Source organism: Lynx rufus, unplaced genomic scaffold (assembly GCF_022079265.1).
Source record: "Lynx rufus isolate CCGP_SWC_20201006 ecotype Redwood Valley unplaced genomic scaffold, mLynRuf1.p SCAF_11, whole genome shotgun sequence".
Lineage (NCBI taxonomy): Eukaryota > Metazoa > Chordata > Mammalia > Carnivora > Felidae > Lynx > Lynx rufus.
The window spans coordinates 41562303-41580527 of record NW_025814825.1 but is presented as its reverse complement, the minus strand read 5'-3'; the positions used below and the strand labels follow the sequence as shown (position 1 = coordinate 41580527).

Genomic DNA, 18225 nt, shown 5'->3' with positions numbered 1-18225 from the left:
GCCCCCTCCCACGGCCCAAGCGGGACGGGACGGGGGCGCCGGGGGCCATGCGGGGCCAGGGCCGCAAGGAGAGTTTGTCCGATTCCCGAGACCTGGACGGATCCTATGACCAGCTCACAGGTGAGTCAGGGACTCAGGGGTTGCAGGAGGAAGGGTAGATTCCAACCCCAGACCGTATCTGACCCTGGCCAGGCCCTTGCTCACACTCTGCCCCATTCCCAGGCACCCTCCAGGCTGTTCTGGGCAGCAGGACACTGGGGGTTCAAAGCCTTGGGTCCCCTGGGGGTTGGGGGGGGGACTAGCGGGCAGGTGGGGAGAAGCAGCAGGTGTGGGCGTGTGTGACACAAAGCTAGGAGAGTGTCTGGAGTGGGAGGTGTTACGTGCGTGAGCGCCTGTCATTCTTTGTGTGTGTCTGTGTGTGTATATGTGTGTGCCTGCACGCACCGTCTCCTTCAGCTGGTTGCCATGTGCCCTAGGCTTGGTGACAGGGTGAGTGTGATTTTGTTGGCTGTGCGATTGTATGATCTTATCAGATGTTTGAGTGACGTTGTGTTAGGACCCTGTATAAATGAAGTTGTTTTGACCATGTGCCTCTGTTTTATGTGCAATTCTGTGCTTGGAGTGTGCGATTCTGTGTGAGACTATCAGAATGGTCAGGACTTCACTTCATGGTGTATGTCTCTTTGTAAGACTTATGACTCTGAACCTCCTGGGGCAAGCATTTGTTAAAGTAGATTGTATTGTGCTTTGTGATTGTGAGACTATGCACATTATATTTGGCCTTTCGTGCTGATTGTGTACTTTCATGTGGCAATATCTGCGAGTGTCTATGATGTGTCTTACCCTTGCTGCCTCTCTGGGTTCCCGGTGCAGAAGGAGGCCTTTACTGCCCACCACTTTCCCCCCAATTTTTTCACAAACTGACCAGGTGGACCCAAGGAGAGACTTCAGTGTCCAGCTGCCCAGCCTGGCTCCCAGGAACAGCACCTGGCCCTTGCGGGGAGGCTTTGGTTAGTGTTTGGTCACCGCCCTGCCCCCTGCAAAAGTACTCAGATCATTCTTTCAACTGAAGCTCCTTAAACCTTCAACAACCCTCCCAGAACTTCACCCAGTCTTGAAGGAAAACACCCCCTCTTGCTTCCACTCCAGACCCAGAGTTAGAAGCTCTTGACCTGGAAGGTGCCGTGTAGCCTCCCCAAACCACTTTGCTGCCTAGGCATGCTCTCTCTCCCACAGTGGGGAGTACATCTGTGCCCACACATATTCCTGGGTTTGGTAGGCAGACCCACGTGTTTGTGTGGGGGCCTGTGTCACCTTGTGTACATTTCCATGTGTGTGTGTGTTTTCTGTCTCATTGTGCAGCCTGCCCAGGAACTCCCAACAGTGAAAGGGAGGAGGGAGACTGTCTCCTTGTCAGAAACAAGCTGGGAAGGTGGAAGGAGCCCATGATCCTTGTCTGTCCAGAGGGGAGTGAGGTTAACACTTGGGGGTGGGGAAGAGAACTAGGATCTAATGCCTTGAGAAAGTGTCTCCCCTACTCATTGACCCTGGGGAAATCCTAGTTCCTATGCTGAGACTCCTAGAAGGGAGGGCCCTTCCTCTCAAGTAGGCTCCAGGTGTGCCCTAGATGTGGCTCCGCCTGGGATGGAATCCAAAGGTCCAGCTCTGCTTTGAACTGTGTTCTCACCAACTCAGGATCCTTGCTAGTAGTAAGGCCCCAGGGCACTCATTAGCATCACATTAGTCAGTGTTTGCTTCTGCTTTAATTGATTCTCTCTTTTAGTGGAATCATCCCCTCCCCACTTGGCTATTTAAATCAGAGATTGAGTGAAGGTGGGGAAGCACTGGTATTGGAAGGTGCAGGAATGGGCTTTCTATTACTTTTGGTCTCTGGGTCTTAGTTTTCTCATCTCTAAAATGGAGAATACTACTTCCTGCCTGCCTACCTCGCGAGGAAAAATAGTTCAAATGTTGACAAGCATCAAGAATGGTGTTCTTCAGCAGCAGCAACCTCGATCTAGAGAGCTCCACACAGGACTTGGAAAATAGAAATAGCACTACCAGGAGATCTCCTTTCAGAGGAGGGCTTGTCTTACAGCAAGAGACAAGAGGCTGGGACGCTCTGAAACGCGTGAGGGGAAGCCAAAAGGGGAGTCGTTGTCCGCGGTGCTGAAGAGAGGTCGGGGCGGAGGTACCATGGGGCCACCCTTGTGCCCAAAGTTCCTTCCCTGTGCAGTCGGGATTCCTGGGATGGACATGGGGGTAGTCTTTGGCTCCTATCTTTCTGGTCCATCAGGCTGACAGAGAGGGAGTCTTTAAGTCATACCTCAGGGCATCCTGGGTACCCCCGATCACTTTTCTTCCCCACTCCCCCGGACTCAAAAGCTGGGGGAGATTTTTGGGGGTGGGGAGAATTTGAGCCCCAAGCCGACCCAGATCTACCCTCTGTGGTCTTCCAAGCCAGGCAGGTCTGTTTGGAAGTGCAGCGTGGTGCGAAAAGGCAGCAATCCGTGGCAGTCCTGTCCAAGCCGGAGGCAAAGAAAGGACTGGGGACAGTGAGGAGACAGCTGGAATCTGGCCAAGGCCTGAACTCGGGTCCCTCTGGCCATAAAATATCTTTCCCAAGTCTAGGGCGCCCTCGTGTGGTCTTAGAGCAGCCATGCTTGCGTAGTTGATTCCGAAAGGGGATGTCGCGGCCAAATCTAGTGGCAAAATTTGCACGGAGTTCGAACGTGACTTTTGTCTCATAAATGTAGAATTTTCAGCCAAAAAGACAGGATCCCAGTCGGAGGAGTGGAACTAAGTCTCTCCTGTAGGATGTCCCGGTGGTTTGAAGGCGTCAGTGGGTCTTGGAAGGATTTATTTTGGATACAACCCGATGGAGATGAGTCCTGGAAAGAGTCAGGGCTGAGACTGAGGGGAGGGGAGCTTCTCCTTCATGCATTTGGCTGGCAACCAACATATGATGGTAGAATCTGGGAACCCACTGGAGCAAGACAAAGGGACACAAAACAGAAAGTTATGAGAGAAAGGGATTCGGAGCCGCCTCTTCTTTGCCATCCCAATACGCGGTCCAGTTCCTCCTCCTTCCTCCAGCTCTCTCTCCCATTGGTCCAGGAAGTATGGAAGTGTGGGAAGTTGCCATGACAACTATGTCCTCTTACTCCCCCCCCACCCCCCCCACTTGCTTCTCAGTGCCAAATTGGTAGGAGGAGGTTGCTACCGGCAGAGAAGAAAGGGCTGAAGAGGGGCAGTAAAGTATCAGGTTCATTATCCCCTTCCCCATCTCCTTTTTCAAAACCTGTGGGTGCCTCCCCACCAGAATATCAGAAAACATTCCCGGTGCTGGCTGTGAGGACTCCTCCCATTCCAACCCCCACCCCCACCCCCACCCCCGCCCCGCCCCGCCCAGTCTAGAAACTTTGAGGACGGGAGCTTCAGATGGTGCGGATAGGGGAAGTTCCCCTCCTGCGGCCCGGAGGAAACAGGAAGCAGAAGAAGACTCCGTTGTCCGAGATTCTGGTTCTGGTCCTGCGGGTCCGGCCCTCCCGCGCCGCCCACGCAGGGCCCACTCGGGTGGAGGCGGAGACCTGACTGCCCCGGGCCTTGGGGGAGGAGCTTGGCCAGTGCACTCTCAGCCGAACCATGAACCGATGCCCCCGCAGGTGCCGGAGCCCGTTGGGGCAAGCAGCACGATCCCTCTACCAGCTAGTGACTGGGTCGCTGTCGCCAGGTATGAGGAAGGGAGGAAGGGCCTGGACCCTTCAAAAAAAGTGAGTGAAGTGGGATAAGAGCCTTACAGAGGTGGGGAAGGGAAGGGCCCTTCACAGAGATGGAGGGAGCTGGATCCCTCAATGGAAAGCGTTTAAAGGGCAAGATCCCTGACAAAGTAGAGCTAGGAATAGAGTCTCCTACAGAGAAGGTGGAAGATAGGGGTCTTCAAAGAGGAAAGGGTAGGGGGCATCATGGTCCTTCACGATGGTGGAGGATGAGGCAGGACTTCTCACTGAGGGCAGAGGAGGGGGCCTCAAGCAAGTGGATGTAAAGGGATAAAAGGAGGAAACTTGCAGGGGAGCAGGGAAAGGGCTTATTGAATTGCTTAATTTAATGGGATCTTAAGATGACTGGGGTCAGCGTCCAAAAGGAAAAAATGCCGAGGCGGGACTGGACCAACATGAACTCAGCTAGTGAGTTCATGAATGATGGGATGAATAGACTTGTGTGGCATAAGGACTGTATGTCACCGTTTTGTCTATCCCTGGGAGTTTGTATGAACCGGGTTATACATTACTGGGGTTGTGACTACTGGAACTGTGCATGCTTGGGGTTGCATATCACTGGGATTCTATGACACTGAAATGGCATGTGCCTGGGGTTCTACGCTTTAGAGTTGGGTAGGGGGTTCCTGAGTCACACTAAGTTAGTTGTATAGTCTTCACAAGCTTGTATCTTGGTGTGGGATGTGTGGAGTTTATGACATGTGGATTGTGAATATCATATCATGGCACTGCTGAGATTTACACACACTTCCACTTGAGTTTCCTTAAGGCTGCCTGGGCAAGGCCCACAGAACCTCGCATCACCTCACTACTTGGCCTGGAGAGACCAAAACAGCCTCACCCCATGGCATTCTGGGATCTGTAGTTCTCTGGCTCTCTCCATGGTATCCTCTTGAGCCCCTGGAGTATAGGCTGGCCTCTCCTTGCCATGTGTTCCCAGGAAGGCAGGGAGATGGGGCTAAGCCAGAGCCATGCTTGGAAGTCTCTTGGGGAGCCTGTGTCCCTCAAGCCCCCTTCTTGGACCTGTCTCCAGTGACAGATGGCTGGAGCCCGGCAGGACCAGCTCTCAATCATAGCAGGCATGACTTCCAGGCCCCAAAATAGCCCCAAGGCCTAGGGAAGTCATTAATCACCTAGTGCAACTGGGGGCTGCTGTGTCTTCTGGCGGGGCTGGGGATGGAGTGGGGCTGGGGGACCGAGAGAAGAGCTCTGCGGTCTTCACTGGCTGGGGTCTTCACTGGGGGATCATGGACAGATGAAAGTGGGACAGCTACATAGGGTGGGTCCCCTCATAAAGCAGTATTATTCCAGGTTCCAAGGGTGAGAGACAGACAACTAAATGATAGGAGTATCTCTGCAGTGAAGTTTGAGGGATTTAGGGAGGGCCTACCTAATGTTTTAAGATAGTGTACCTTTGAGCCCTCACTCTGCCTAAAGTGCTTCCATTAAGACTTCACTCCCTTGAGTGAAGAGCTAAGTGACACCAGGATGCTTAGGGAGGACAGATCTGGACAAGTCTCTCATAGGGCCCCGGGACTTGAGAGGTTGCTGAGTGGGGAGAAGGGAGAGCCTGGAAAACAACTCACTGTTTCACTTCTTACAGACCCTCCCACCAGAGGCCTGTTAGGACCTTGAGTCCCTGTGAGGCTGGGTCGAGGTCTCTGAAGGTTAAGGGTGGGGATGAGAGAGAGAAGAGGAGGGTCTAGAGACAGGGCAATTGGGTGCAAGGTTGTCAGTCTCTCCATCTGTGAATCAGCATCAGAGAGCCAGAGATGTGGCTGTGCTGCCTCTTTCCTTCCAGATAGTTTGGCTTGGTGTTCAAGGCTCCATGGAATCTGACCATTGGTCTTATCACTTATGGTTCCCCTGGCACTAACTAAGCTACAGTCATCCAAGGTTCCTTGGCATCCCCACACGCATTGGAAGGGCAGACTGGTAGATCATTGGTCCTGGTTCAAGTCTTGATCCATCCTTCACCATCTGTTTTATCTCGGGAAAATTATTTCCCTGAGCCTCAATTCTTTCATCTGCAAAATGGGCATACTGCTACTCACTCTGACCATGTCAGCTGTAAACACAGGAGTGAAATTTTCATTTTTCATTTTTATTATAAGGCCTAAGTGAGACGATATACGTAAAGTATCCAGGACACAAAATGTGCTCACTAAATGTTGACCCCTTTGTTAGGGTAGACTGTTGACATTTCGCCATCTTTTTTTTTTTTTTTTTTTGAGACAGAACATAAGCAGGGGACGGGTGGGGGTGGGACAGAGAATTTGAAGTGGGCTCTATGCTGACAGCAGCAAGCCCAATGTGGGGCTCAAACTCATGAGAGATCATGAGATCATGACCTGAGCTGAAGTTGGACACTCAACCAACTAAGCCACCCAGGTGCCCTGCCATCTTTTAAGAACCAGCTCAAAAAATAACCTCTCCAAGTTTTTCCTGGCCTTCCAGTTAGAGAGCTTTTACAGTTAAATGAGCTTTTTGTTTGTTTTGTCATTAGGGAAATGCATTTTAAAGTTTATTTTTGAGACAGACAGAGACAGCATGAGTGGGAGGGGGGAGAGAGAGAGAGAGAGAGAGAGAGAGAGAGAGAGAGAGAGAGAGAGAGAATGAATCCCAAGCGGGCTCCATGCAGTCATCATAGAGCTCAATGCAGGGCTTGAACTCACAAAACTGTGATATCATGACCTGAGCCAAAACCAAGAGTTGGATGCTTAACCAAATGAGCCACCCAGGTGCTCCTAAATGAGCTTTTATAGCTCATTTCATGGCCTGCCTGTAACAGTTCCTACCACATAGTAAGCACATAAATATTTTATGAATGAATAGAAGCCTTAAGGTTCTCTTAGTGGGCTTTCTCTCCCTACCCGATAGAAGCCCCTGTTTAGTTCACCTTTGTTCCACAAGCACCAGATCAGAACCTGTCATTCAATTTATATAAGTCCAATTTTAACCGACTGAGCCACCCAGGCGCTCCTATATAAATCCAGTTTTTAAACTCTTTGCCCTTTAGGAGCTTGGAATCTACTTGAGGAAACAGGACTGATCCAGAAAGATCTGGGTTCAAATATGCAACCTCTCATCTTAGCTAGGTGACCTCGAGCAAATCCCTTTCTCTCAAATCCCTTTATTTGGGCCTCCTTTACCTCATCAATGAAATGGGCACAATACTATTCACTCCACCTACTTCATGGAGTTGTCATGAGAAGCCATCAAGATAACAATGTTTGTGGAAATGCTTTGTTAATTGAGAGCTATAGAAATGTAAGGGGCGCAGGAGATGTCATGTTGTTAATAATGGTAGAAAACACTTCCACAGTTACTCTGTGCCAGGAATTATTCTAACAGCTTTCCATGTATTAATTCATTTACTCCTTCCAGCAACCATATGAGGTGGGAAACAGAGGCACATAGAGGTTAAGAACTTGCCCAGTTAATTGTAACTGACAAATCCAGGATTTGAACCCAGGGAATCTGGCACCCTGGCCCGCACTATTACATACCATGCTATGCTGTCTCCTTTTACTTTTCCCATTTAATAACATTACAGAATTAGGTGCTAAGTTTTGAGGGCCCAACAGTGAGTTCACTAGAAATTCTGCTGAGGCCTGGAAGTCCTGTTAGGTGAGAACTGTAGAACAGAAGGAGAACAGAAAGGAGGGCATTCATAACAGGAGCAAAGGTACAGAAATGGCACCTAGTTTGATGTGTTTGGGGGACAGTGAAGAGGCCAAAATGGTTGGAAAGGGTATCTGCTAATGAGGGTAGAGGGAATTAAATGCCAGATGTGGAATTTGGACAGTAATAGGGAGATATTTGCTGGTTTCATCTGTTTATCTGTAACTTCTAGGGTATGAGAAACCAAAAGCAGTCCCCAAGTTGACTTCTTCCTGGAGGAGGGGGTGGAGCGGCAAGCAGAGGACCAAGCCTGCCAGTGGCATACCCTTCTTCCCATCCTTTCCACACCTTCCCAGGTTGTTGTGGGGTGGGGTAAGGGTTAGGGAAGGGTTAGATACGGAGTAAGACGGATGCCTGACCCCCAGTGGTGGCCATGTGGAACTGCAGAGCAGTGATCCTCAAATGAAGTGGCAGGGACAGCCTGACAGGGGGACTCCTACACCACTATTGGGCTGAGACATGTTCATCCCAGAGCTGGACAAAGGAGAGGGCCCCCTCTGGAGTCAGTCTCCCTAAATGAGGCCTCCTGAGTGGGCAAGCTAACAAGAGCCAGCGTAGTGTGATAGTTTAGAGCACAGACTCAGGGTCAGACCGGGTTAAAACTAACACTCTGACACTTACTGATCTTGGTGATTTTCTTAACCTCCTCTTGCCTTAGTTTCACTCCCTGTAATGTGGGGATAATGGTACTTCCTTCATAGGTTTACTGTGAAAATTAAATATGATCATGTCTGGGGTCACCTGGCTCGCTCAGCCAGTGGAGTGTGTGACTCTTGATCTCTGGGTTATAGGTTCAAGCCCCGCGTTGGGTGTAGATACTACTTAAAAAATAAAATCTTAAAAACTGTGACCATGTCTGTAAGCACATAGCATATTATCTAGCACACAGTGAGTGCTCAATCAATGTCAGCCAGCTGTGGCAGTAGTTGTCTTCTGGTTCACTGGCTCTGCAGGCCTCTCCCCACCCCTACACATGTGCACACCCACACCCACACACAGACACACAGCCAGCAGCAGCAGCAACAGCAGCAATGGGAAGGAGCTGGGCAGATGGGGGAGGGGCTCCAGGAATGCTCTAGGGGGTGAGGGTGGATGGCTCCCTTGGAGGATTCAGATTTCCCTCCTACTCTCCATCATTCTTCTCCATCAGCCCAGTAACATTTCAGGAGCAGGCAAGGCTTTGGCAGATCCTGGCTGAGAGGAAGGGAGGAGCTCAGTCTCTCCTCTTCCAAAGAACTTGAATCTGTGGATCCCAAAGGCAGCCACAATAAGTCCCCTCCCCAGAGGATCATGATAAGGCTAAGCAGCCTTTTTCCTGCCCCGGCTATTGGACCTAATCCTCCCTCCCTTGGGCCTCAGTTTCCCTGTCCGTGGGCTGTGGAAAGAGAGTGCTTCCCGCCTCACTGTCTCTATGACAACCGCGATCGATGTGGGTGGTGTCCTCCTGACTGGAGAGGTCACTGCCTTCTCCCGGCTTATATTCTCATACAGCTCCGTGCAGATACAATTATGCAATCACCGTAGACCCATACTCCTAATTATAGGACACAGCTATACTACCAGTCTTCAGACCTCTATCCCGCAGCCCTGCTGAAACCCATACACTTCATGCCCCCCACACACTCAGACATACGCCAGTGCACTCACACACACATACTATGGACACCCAGGTCACTTACTCCCATACGCAAGACACACACCTAATAGACACATACGCAATCATGTGCAAACCACACACAGAGACACACATAAGAGGAGAAACACATACTCTCTATATAGTCAGACACGGGAATACACACAAGAAAATGCCCAGACACTTATAATTTCTGACTCATATATCTATTCCTTATACACGTGTAGCTCATAGTCTCTCTCTCTCTCTCTCTCTCTCTCTCTCTCTCTCTCTCTCACACACACATACACACACACACACACACACACACACACACACACACACACTGCCCTTCCCTGCCCTCTCCCTAAGCACAGCTCCTCCCTCTACCCCCTCCCTTTGGCACAGAGTAGCCACAAGGTGTCTGGGGGAAGCTGTCCTCAGGGACAGAGGCAGGTCGCTGCCTTCCTCTTACGGCCTGGCCTGTTTTGTCCCATATCCTTCACGCCAAAGGCTCCTGAGGAGATGCCGGTCTGTAGGCTGAAGTGGCCCCGCGAAGAGGAAAAGGCTGTGACTGGGAGGCTTGCGGGGCAGAGGCGGGGTGAGGGGGCGGGAGAGGGAGGAGATCCTGGGAGGGGAGGGGGAGGGAGGCTGCAGGCGGTCCTCTTACTCCGGCCCGGGGAGCCTGAGGGGGAGGTGGTGTGAGGAGGGCTTCCAGTGTGTCTGACCCTCAGCTGGTGGGGGCCATGCCCCAGGCCCACCATGAACCTGGAAGGGCTGGAGATGGTTGCTGTGCTCGTGGTCCTCGCTCTGTTTGTCAAGGTCCTGGAGCAGTTTGGCCTTTTCGAGCCTGTCTCCTTGGAAGGTAACCCAGGTGTCTGGGCGTGTCTGGGCTGCTGGCCTGAGCGGCGCTGGGGAGGGGCTTACTCTGATTTTATGACTGGGGTCACAGGTGAGCATGTTAGTGATGGGACAGGGCATCTAGGGGAGGTGAGGAGGGGTGCTTGGGGGACAGGACATCTGAGAGAGGTAAAGAGGGAAATTCAAGGAGTGGGTGGGGGGAAGAGTGTCTGAGGGAGGTGAGGAGGGGATCTGGGGGCTGGATGTCTGAGGGAAGTGAAGAGAGAGGGCCGGGGGCTAGGGTGTTTGGGGGGGGGTGGTGAGAGGAGCACAGCATGGGAGGACTAAGGTATGGAGATGAGGGGAATCCATTCGGAGCATGAGGAGAGGTCTGGAGACAGGCAGGGCTATCTAGAGTAGAGGAAGGAGGTTTGAGGGATCCTGAGGTAACATCAGACTTCTGGGGTATCCCTTTGGGGCCAGGGACCCACAATGGCCCTGAAGATGCGTGTGACTCTCCACACCTCCATCCTTGCAGGTGTAGGTTACAGAGTGTGGTGTATGTGGACTCTGTGTGAGAGATACAGGGGGTGTGACTGTGTGTTCCTCTATGTGAAAAAGGATAAAGTGTGTGACTGTATGAGCCTTTGCATGTGACAAGGATGTGATTTAATGTGTAGAGGGACCGGGTGTGTGGCTTTGTGAGATGTGGATATGACTGCCTGAGGGGGGCTGGTTGTGCAGTTGGGCCTCTTTGGGTACTGGATTGTGTGTGTGGCTGTTCCCAGAGTTCCCTGAGAAAATACCAGCTCCATAGTCAAGGCTTGGGATGGGGGTGGGTTCTGGAGGGGTAGGAGTGGGAACACTGGGAATGAGACATTTATAATCAGCTCTGGCAGGAGGGTGAGGGGTGGAACAGATCAGGGACCTTGCTTCCCAAGCCCCCTTGCCACTCCCAGTTTCTCTCAGGATCTTCAAGGCCTAGGCATTGGGAATTCTCCACCCCACCCCAAAGTCTAGTGGGGAGAATGATATTGGAGGTGGAGAGGAGAGCAGGTTCTGCCTCCCCCAGAGAGGTTTGGCCTCTCCCTCCTCTTCACACCAATAACTGTGCAGCTCTATAGCATGGCTGTTCTCCAGTTCCACAAGGGACAGGAAAGTAGGCAAGAACCATGATAGGAGGGCTATAGGGTAGACACCAGGGAGAACTGCAAAGATGTGAAGAGAACTGGAAACGTGGAAGGGCCAGTGAATTGCCTACTCAGGGGTTCAGTAAGAGCAGGAAACCCCTAACCCACCCTCCATCCTTTGCTACATTTATCGGAGTGGAGTGGGGAGCAGGGGCTCATCCAATCCTGAAAAGATGAAGTCAGTTTGGCTCTGACTTGCCATCCATCCCCTTTAGACTATTTGATGGGAAGAGGGTCATCCAGGAAACCCAGGTGTCCTGTAGGCTGAAGGCAGAGGAGAATGATTCCTGGGAGGACCAGGGAGGGAAGTGGATGTGTGAACAGCTGGAGGTTGGGAGAGGCGGGGGTGGGGGTGGTGTCGTGTCCCACCCCCCCTCCCCGCCCTTCCCAGTCCAGCTGCGACTACACCACCGGAGGCCCCAGGCACAATCCGGCTTCGGGAAACCAAAGTCCGGGCTAATGGAGCCCTGGGCGGGGGGCCAGGCCGCCATCGATCCCGACTCGGCCCACCCTCCTACCTCTCCCTCCCGTCTCCCTCCTACCTCTCCATTGCTCTGAGGGGGAGGGGGAGAAAGGACGTATTGGAGGGGAAAGCATGGACTTCAATTACCCTCTGGGAGCAGAGCCTTTTCCTGAAGGGCGGAGCCTGCCTGAGGGGAGGCGGGGCCTGCGTGGGATGTCGGGTGCCCTAGGAACCTACAACCCAAGGAAATTGGGCCCCTCCAGGAATGGACTGAGGCCAGCTGCAAGCAGTGTGCTAGGTGTCTGTGAGCTCTGGCTCTGGAGTCTGGAGGTGGGTGCAGCCAGGAGACAGGCACAAGAACGTGGAGTCTCTCCCTAGGGTGCAATTAGCACTGTAGGACAGGGGTGTAAATAAGGGGAAGTGAGAGGAACTGTGGTCATCGGCTCTGGATAGCCCCACATTACACCAAAATGCTCATCTGGAAGATCTATTGCTTCAAAGTTTGCTATCATGTCACCTTCAAAGAGCAAGCCATACGAAAGGACTGGTAGGGGACACACTTTTAGAGTGGGTGAGTTAGCTGATGAGGAACTCTGTTCCCCTGACAGGGAGATTCTAAGTGCCCTGAAATGAGGGGTTATAGGAAGGAAAGGTGGGCAGAACAAACATGGGTTCTATTGGTGAGGTGCAGTCTTAGGTATCTGGGGTGTCATGGGTACCTAAGTCACAATATATGATTATATGTCCTGGTGACCTTGATATGTGTCATGTTATAGTGGCACAGTGTTTGTAGTGTCCTTAACACACCATGTCATGCTGTCCCATGTATTCTTGTATGGTTTGTTCATGCTGCATGGGAAATGGCCAGTGTGGGTCTTCATATGTGTGTGTCATGTTTTTCCTAGGCCACATCTGTATATGTTTGTATTAAGGAGTACTGTGTCAAAGTGTGTGTGTGTGTGTGTGTGTGTGTGTACCTGTGTGTGTGTGCATGTGTTGGGGCCTGCTTAATTAGGCCATTGTGGGGGGTGCCTGGCTGTCTCAGTTGAAAAAGTGTGTGACCCTTGATCTCGGGGTTGTGAATTCAAGCCCCATATTGGGTATAGAGATTAAATAAATAAAACTTTAAAAAATTAGGCCATTGGTTTTGAGTGTGTTCCTGGGTATCAAGCTGTCACTGTATGGCCTCCATCACTGTGATTTATCATTCTGTGTGTCACTATACACATTTGTCACTGTGTGTGTGAGAGAGAGAGACAGAGACAGGTGTTCCTACTTAGGCAGTCCTTGGGTTGGACATCACCCTCAGAGGTCCAGCTATAGCACTGGAGCCAAGGGCACTGGGTCAGCAGGCACCAAGGCCAATGCCATCTCCCCTCGGTGGCCTCAGGGTCCCCGGCTGTGTCCCATTATGCAAGGTGTCTGAGTGGACTTTATATGCCTGTGAACCCCACTGGGCTTCCCTAACCCAGCCCCAGCTACTGTCACCATTCTCCTCCTCCGGTCCTCTCCCAACACCCGCTTCCCATCAGGTTGATTTGTGATGGTGGGGAGGGGATCGGAGGGACAGTGGGGGTTAATGTGCCTTCCTGGGGTCTTCTCTCTTCCCAGGCCACCCTCCAGGGCCCACTAAAAAAGCGCTGAAGCAGCGGTTCCTCAAGCTGCTGCCTTGCTGCGGGCCCCAAGCCCTGCCCTCAGTCAGTGAAAGCAAGTGCCTCTCCTGTGCTTCCGGGGGCGGGTTGTTTGTGTTGGGGTGTGACCTGTGTGACCGGCGCGGGCCAGCTAGTGTGAGTGTGTGTGTGGGCGTGACCAATGTGGCTTGGGGGTGGGGGTGGGCGCTGGTTGGCCCGAGTGTGAGGAGGGTGTAGCTATAGAACCCGGAGCCTGTGGAATGTGTGGGTGTGGCCAGTTTTGGGGGCGGGGCCCAAGTGCCTGTGGGCCTCACTGGTCGGCAAAAACGAGTGAGCCCCGGGTGTTTGGGCGTGGCCGGTGTGGCAGGGCTGAGACCTGAGACTGTGGGTATGGCCAATGTGGCCGGGCGAAACCAGACTGCTGCGAGGTCTGTCGTGGCTTAACTAGGTTAGTATCTGCGGCTGTGGCCGCCCACCCTGCCCTGGGCATGTTTTGGGCCTCGAGATGCAAGTTTCCCTTGCCCTGACTGGATGGATGCAGGTGCAGAGGATGGAGCCCGCCTTCCTCCAGGTGCCAGAATACTTGGGGTTTCTAGTCCCAGCCTGGTCCCCAGTTGAGTGGCCTCGCTTTCTCTCCAGGCCTGTTTCCTCAGTTGGGCCTTGCCCGTCTCAAGGGATCATACTGAATTTTGCAAGCCACAGAGGCCCACTTTGTAGTTACATTTTGAGAGTGTCATTGTGTTTGATTCCACATGGGGCTAGCTTCAGGAAAAGGACAGGCGTGAGTCCCCCAAGCATATGTGTGTAGGGTCTGTTTCGTGTGTGTTTGTGCTTGTTCGTTATGTGTGCCACTGTGCACGGGGCTGGGGTGTGTGCACTGTAACACGCAGGTCTGTGAGATTTGCTGTTGAGTGTGAGGGGCGAGGTGTGTGTCTGCAGTTGGCCGGGTCTTCCACTTTCTCGGTGACAGTTCGCTCCCTTCAGCATTAGCAGTCCCAGCCTCCCTCCGCCCCCACAGACCCCGCCCGCTGGACCCAGGTGACTTACTGTCCTGGTGGGGGCGGTGGCGGGTGCCTTGGAGAGCGTGGGGTGGGGGCACTTGCCTGGGGACTGGATGTTGGGAGCTGGGGCAGGACTGAGATGGGGCCAGGGATGTGGCCTTCGCTAAGGTTTACTGGGAGCAGGGTAGGGGTGGGGTCTGGATGGGCTTGGCTGGGGCTGGGCGGGGCATGGCTGGAGCATGGCTGGGATAGGTGGGGCTTGGCTGGAGAAAAGGATCTGGGCGGGGCAAGTGTGGGGCTCCATGGATCTGAGTGGGTCAGGGAAGGTCCGGAGCCTGGACCCTCAGACGCTTCCTCTTGAACCCTTTTTTTCTACTCTTCCCTTTCTGGGACGAAGATGGGGCTGGGGGGCCTTCTCCTTCAACCAGGGATCAAGGGCCCAGGGCAGCGATGAGTCGGACCCCTGGCCGTGGGGCCAGGCCTGCCCATGGGCCCGGACAACTGATAGACTTGGAAGCTGACCAGCGTCTTCTCTCCTTGCCTTGATGTCCTCGGACCGGGGTCCAAGGGAACTGGCAGGCTGGTCTCTGGCGTTGGAGATGGGGAGGATGGTTTTGAAGCGGGGTCCTGGAGGCTGGGCCTGAGGCGCGGCTGTCCCCTCCCCCCTCGTCCCCCCCCCCCCCCCCCCCCCCCCCGCAGACAGCGTGGAGGATGAGTTTGAATTGTCCACCGTGTGTCACCGGCCAGAGGGTCTGGAGCAGCTGCAGGAGCAAACCAAGTTCACACGCAAGGAGTTGCAGGTCCTGTACCGGGGGTTCAAGAATGTGAGTACAGAGCCAGGCCAGACAGGGCGAGGGGTGGGGCAAGGGGGCGGGGCCTATCCGAAACTTCCCCGAAGGATTGGCCTGGATGCTTATAGGGGTAAGAGAAGGAAGGGGAGGCGGAGCGGCCCCTCGTCCCCGCTGACCGAACTTGTAGCAGGAAGCTCTAGCAGATTTGAGACGAGGCGGAGCCTGTAGACTGGCCGTCTGGTTAGTTCTGTTTTTTTAAACTTGTGCACTGAAGAGAAGTCTTGCCTTCCTTAAGAGAACTACATGGTGAGCTCCCTGGAGACAGGAAGATTTTCCTTCTCTGGGAGTCTCTGGCATAGAGTAGGTGGTGGTGAGTGGAAGGGGGTTTTGTTTCTGCTCTCAGTCTGGTTTCTAACCCCCCTTCCGCCCCCCAGGAATGTCCCAGCGGAATTGTCAACGAGGAGAACTTCAAGCAGATTTACTCTCAGTTCTTTCCTCAAGGAGGTGAGGGGACAAGGCCTGAGAGGAAGCAGCTGTCCATCTCTAGGCTGAGTTGGGGAGAGGGTTCTGGAGGGGCTGGGAATGCCAAATGATAAAGAGGGGTGTGGGGTAGGAAGTCCTCTCCTGTCTGAAAGCCAAACTTATCCACGCTTACCCTACAGACTCCAGCACATATGCCACTTTCCTCTTCAATGCCTTTGACACCAACCATGATGGCTCTGTCAGTTTCGAGGTGAGCTGGAGGAGGTGGGTCAGGGAGGCCTGTTTCCTGGAGCATCAGGGCCAAGATCCACAGGCCAAACCCAGAAAGGGGATTGGGTTAAGGGTATCTGAAGAACCAGTTCCCTCCTCTCTCCTTCCCAGGACTTTGTGGCTGGTTTGTCGGTGATTCTTCGGGGAACCATAGATGACAGGCTAAACTGGGCCTTCAATCTGTATGACCTCAACAAGGATGGCTGCATCACCAAGGAGGTGTGGGGAGACTGAAGAGTTGGAGAGCTTCTATGTGTGAGGGGAGGTTCAAAGAGCCCTTAGGAGGAAAATGTGACCCACACGTGCATCACCAGCAAGGGGTGAGGTCTGCCCTAGGCTCTAGTCTTCCTGGTTTGGAGGCTGGAGGCTCTGAGGAGGGATCCTTTTCTCTCTCGCCTAACAGGAAATGCTTGATATCATGAAATCCATCTATGATATGATGGGCAAGTATACGTATCCTGCGCTCCGAGAGGAGGCCCCAAGGGAGCATGTGGAGAGCTTCTTCCAGGTGCCTGGGACTGGGTAGGCTGGAGGGTCCTGGAGTCAAGGGAAGGAGGCAAGGTCCCAGCAGACAACTTACCTGAGTTCTGCCCGCCTCTCTCCTGTCATCCCTTCTCTTCTCTCTGACTATCTTTTTGCAGAAGATGGACAGGAACAAGGATGGCGTGGTGACCATTGAGGAATTCATTGAGTCCTGCCAGAAGGTACAAGTCCCTGCGCTCCATACTTCCCTGGTCTGGACTCAGGGTCCGATTCAGTGATGTAGGAGAAAGCTCCTTTGGGCAGATATCATCTCCCTAACTTGCCCACACTCCTGAGTCCTATTCCTTCACAACTCAGGGAGGCCTGCCCCTCCCTTACAAGTCTCTCTGGGTGTCTCCTTCCTTGCTGCCTCTGTCTCTGAATGTTCCCATTTCAGAATGAATGTCCCTCTCTGTGTCTCTGATAAGCTCTTTTTATTTCTCTCTCTCTCCAATCTGCTTCTCTCACATCATGGCTACAGGACGAGAACATCATGAGGTCCATGCAACTCTTTGACAATGTCATCTAGCTCCCCAGGAGAGGGGGTCAGTTGTCCTGGGGGGACCATGCTCTAGCTCTAGTCCAGGTGGAACTCACCCTTCTCTTCCCAGGTCTGTCCTCATTCTAGCCCTGCCCTGGGGGCTGTAGGAATCCAAGAGCCTGGGGATTCAGTGGTCCAGACTGCTGGAGCTAAAGGGGCCAGGGAGTGGGCAGAGTGTACCTGTGGAGTGTTCCCAACTCCCAACAGCTCCCACCCCCTTCCTGCCTAACACTCAGTGCTGAGGGTGCCCCTGCTAATAGGAAATAAGTGGTTCTCCACCTTCCATCCCTACTCTAGAAACTACAACACTAGACAAAATGTCTCCTGCTATGGTGCTTCCCCTATCTCTGATCTCATATGCATTTCCTCTAAGATTCCCTTCTCAGAGAGGCTACTCTGTCAATGGCACTGAGTAGCCTGTTAGACCAGGGCCTTTGAGAGCCTTGTAGAGGGGGACAAGAATGTAAAGGCAGAAATCTTAGGCCTGAGCTGGGTGTTTAGGTCACAGGTGGCTGGGATAGAGTGCAGAAAGGCCTGGAGATTGTAACACCTCAGGCATGCCAGACTATAGGTCTGAGCTCCATAGGTCTGCCACCCCAGGCTATCATAACATGAGTTTCTAGGCTCTCCAGAAGACTCTGTCTCCTAGGAAATGCCCCAGAAATTTCCATACTCTCCTCAGTATCCCAGGAGAGCTTAGGATCTTGATGTCTGGCTCATCCCTGGAATTCCTTCCTTTCCTTCCTTCCTGTTTGTGTGGGTGGTAGCAGCAGCAGGGGAATATGGGTGGGAGACGTCCCAGCTGATACCTGCCAAAGTTTCAGCCTACCCTCTCTGATGGCTGCCACTTAAGTTTTTATTTGCCATTTATTCTAGACTTGGAGGCATGGAGTGAGTCAGTGGATGCCTTAGAAGAAAGGGGAAGGAGGGAGGCATGTATAACATCTGAAACCAGTGTGGGGGCATTCACTAGAATCTTTGGTCTACCCAGGCTCTATTCTAACCCCCCACATAACCTCCTCAGTTCCTACTTAGGGTGTCCTCTTGTTCTATTCAGTCTACCCAGAGATGCCCCTGAACACACCTAGAAGGCAGGGACCACTCTTGCCATGCTGCCCCCCTTTAATATACTTGCTCGTTCCATTTAGCTCACTCTCCCAGTCAGTCAGGATCTGAGGGTTAGGGCCCTAAGGGGGGACCCTTTCCCATCAGAACACTGTTGACTGCTTTGCATTTTTGGCTCCTCTGTATATTTTGTAAAATAAAAAATATACCAGATCCAATAAAACACAATGGCTATGCACAGGCTGCTGTCTCTGCCTTTTTGTCCCTCCCACTCCACACATACCTCACAACCCTATCCCCTGCACCTGTAGTCTTTTAGGTCCCAAAGAAAGTACCTCTCTTTCCCATAGTAT

At 52.8% G+C, this 18225-nt stretch overlaps 1 protein-coding gene across 1 annotated transcript; it reads left to right on the top strand.

The window, feature by feature from the left end:
• Positions 1-3511: 3511 nt before the first annotated feature.
• Positions 3512-18110, top strand: KCNIP2 (potassium voltage-gated channel interacting protein 2). The gene is made up of 7 exons (XM_047073337.1): positions 3512-3733; positions 14900-15024; positions 15426-15495; positions 15654-15724; positions 15856-15963; positions 16148-16252; positions 16386-18110. The coding sequence occupies exons 1-7, from the start codon at positions 3646-3648 to the stop codon at positions 16503-16505; spliced, it is 687 nt and encodes a 228-aa protein (XP_046929293.1). The 5' UTR covers positions 3512-3645; the 3' UTR covers positions 16506-18110.
• The last annotated feature ends 115 nt before the right edge of the window (positions 18111-18225 follow it).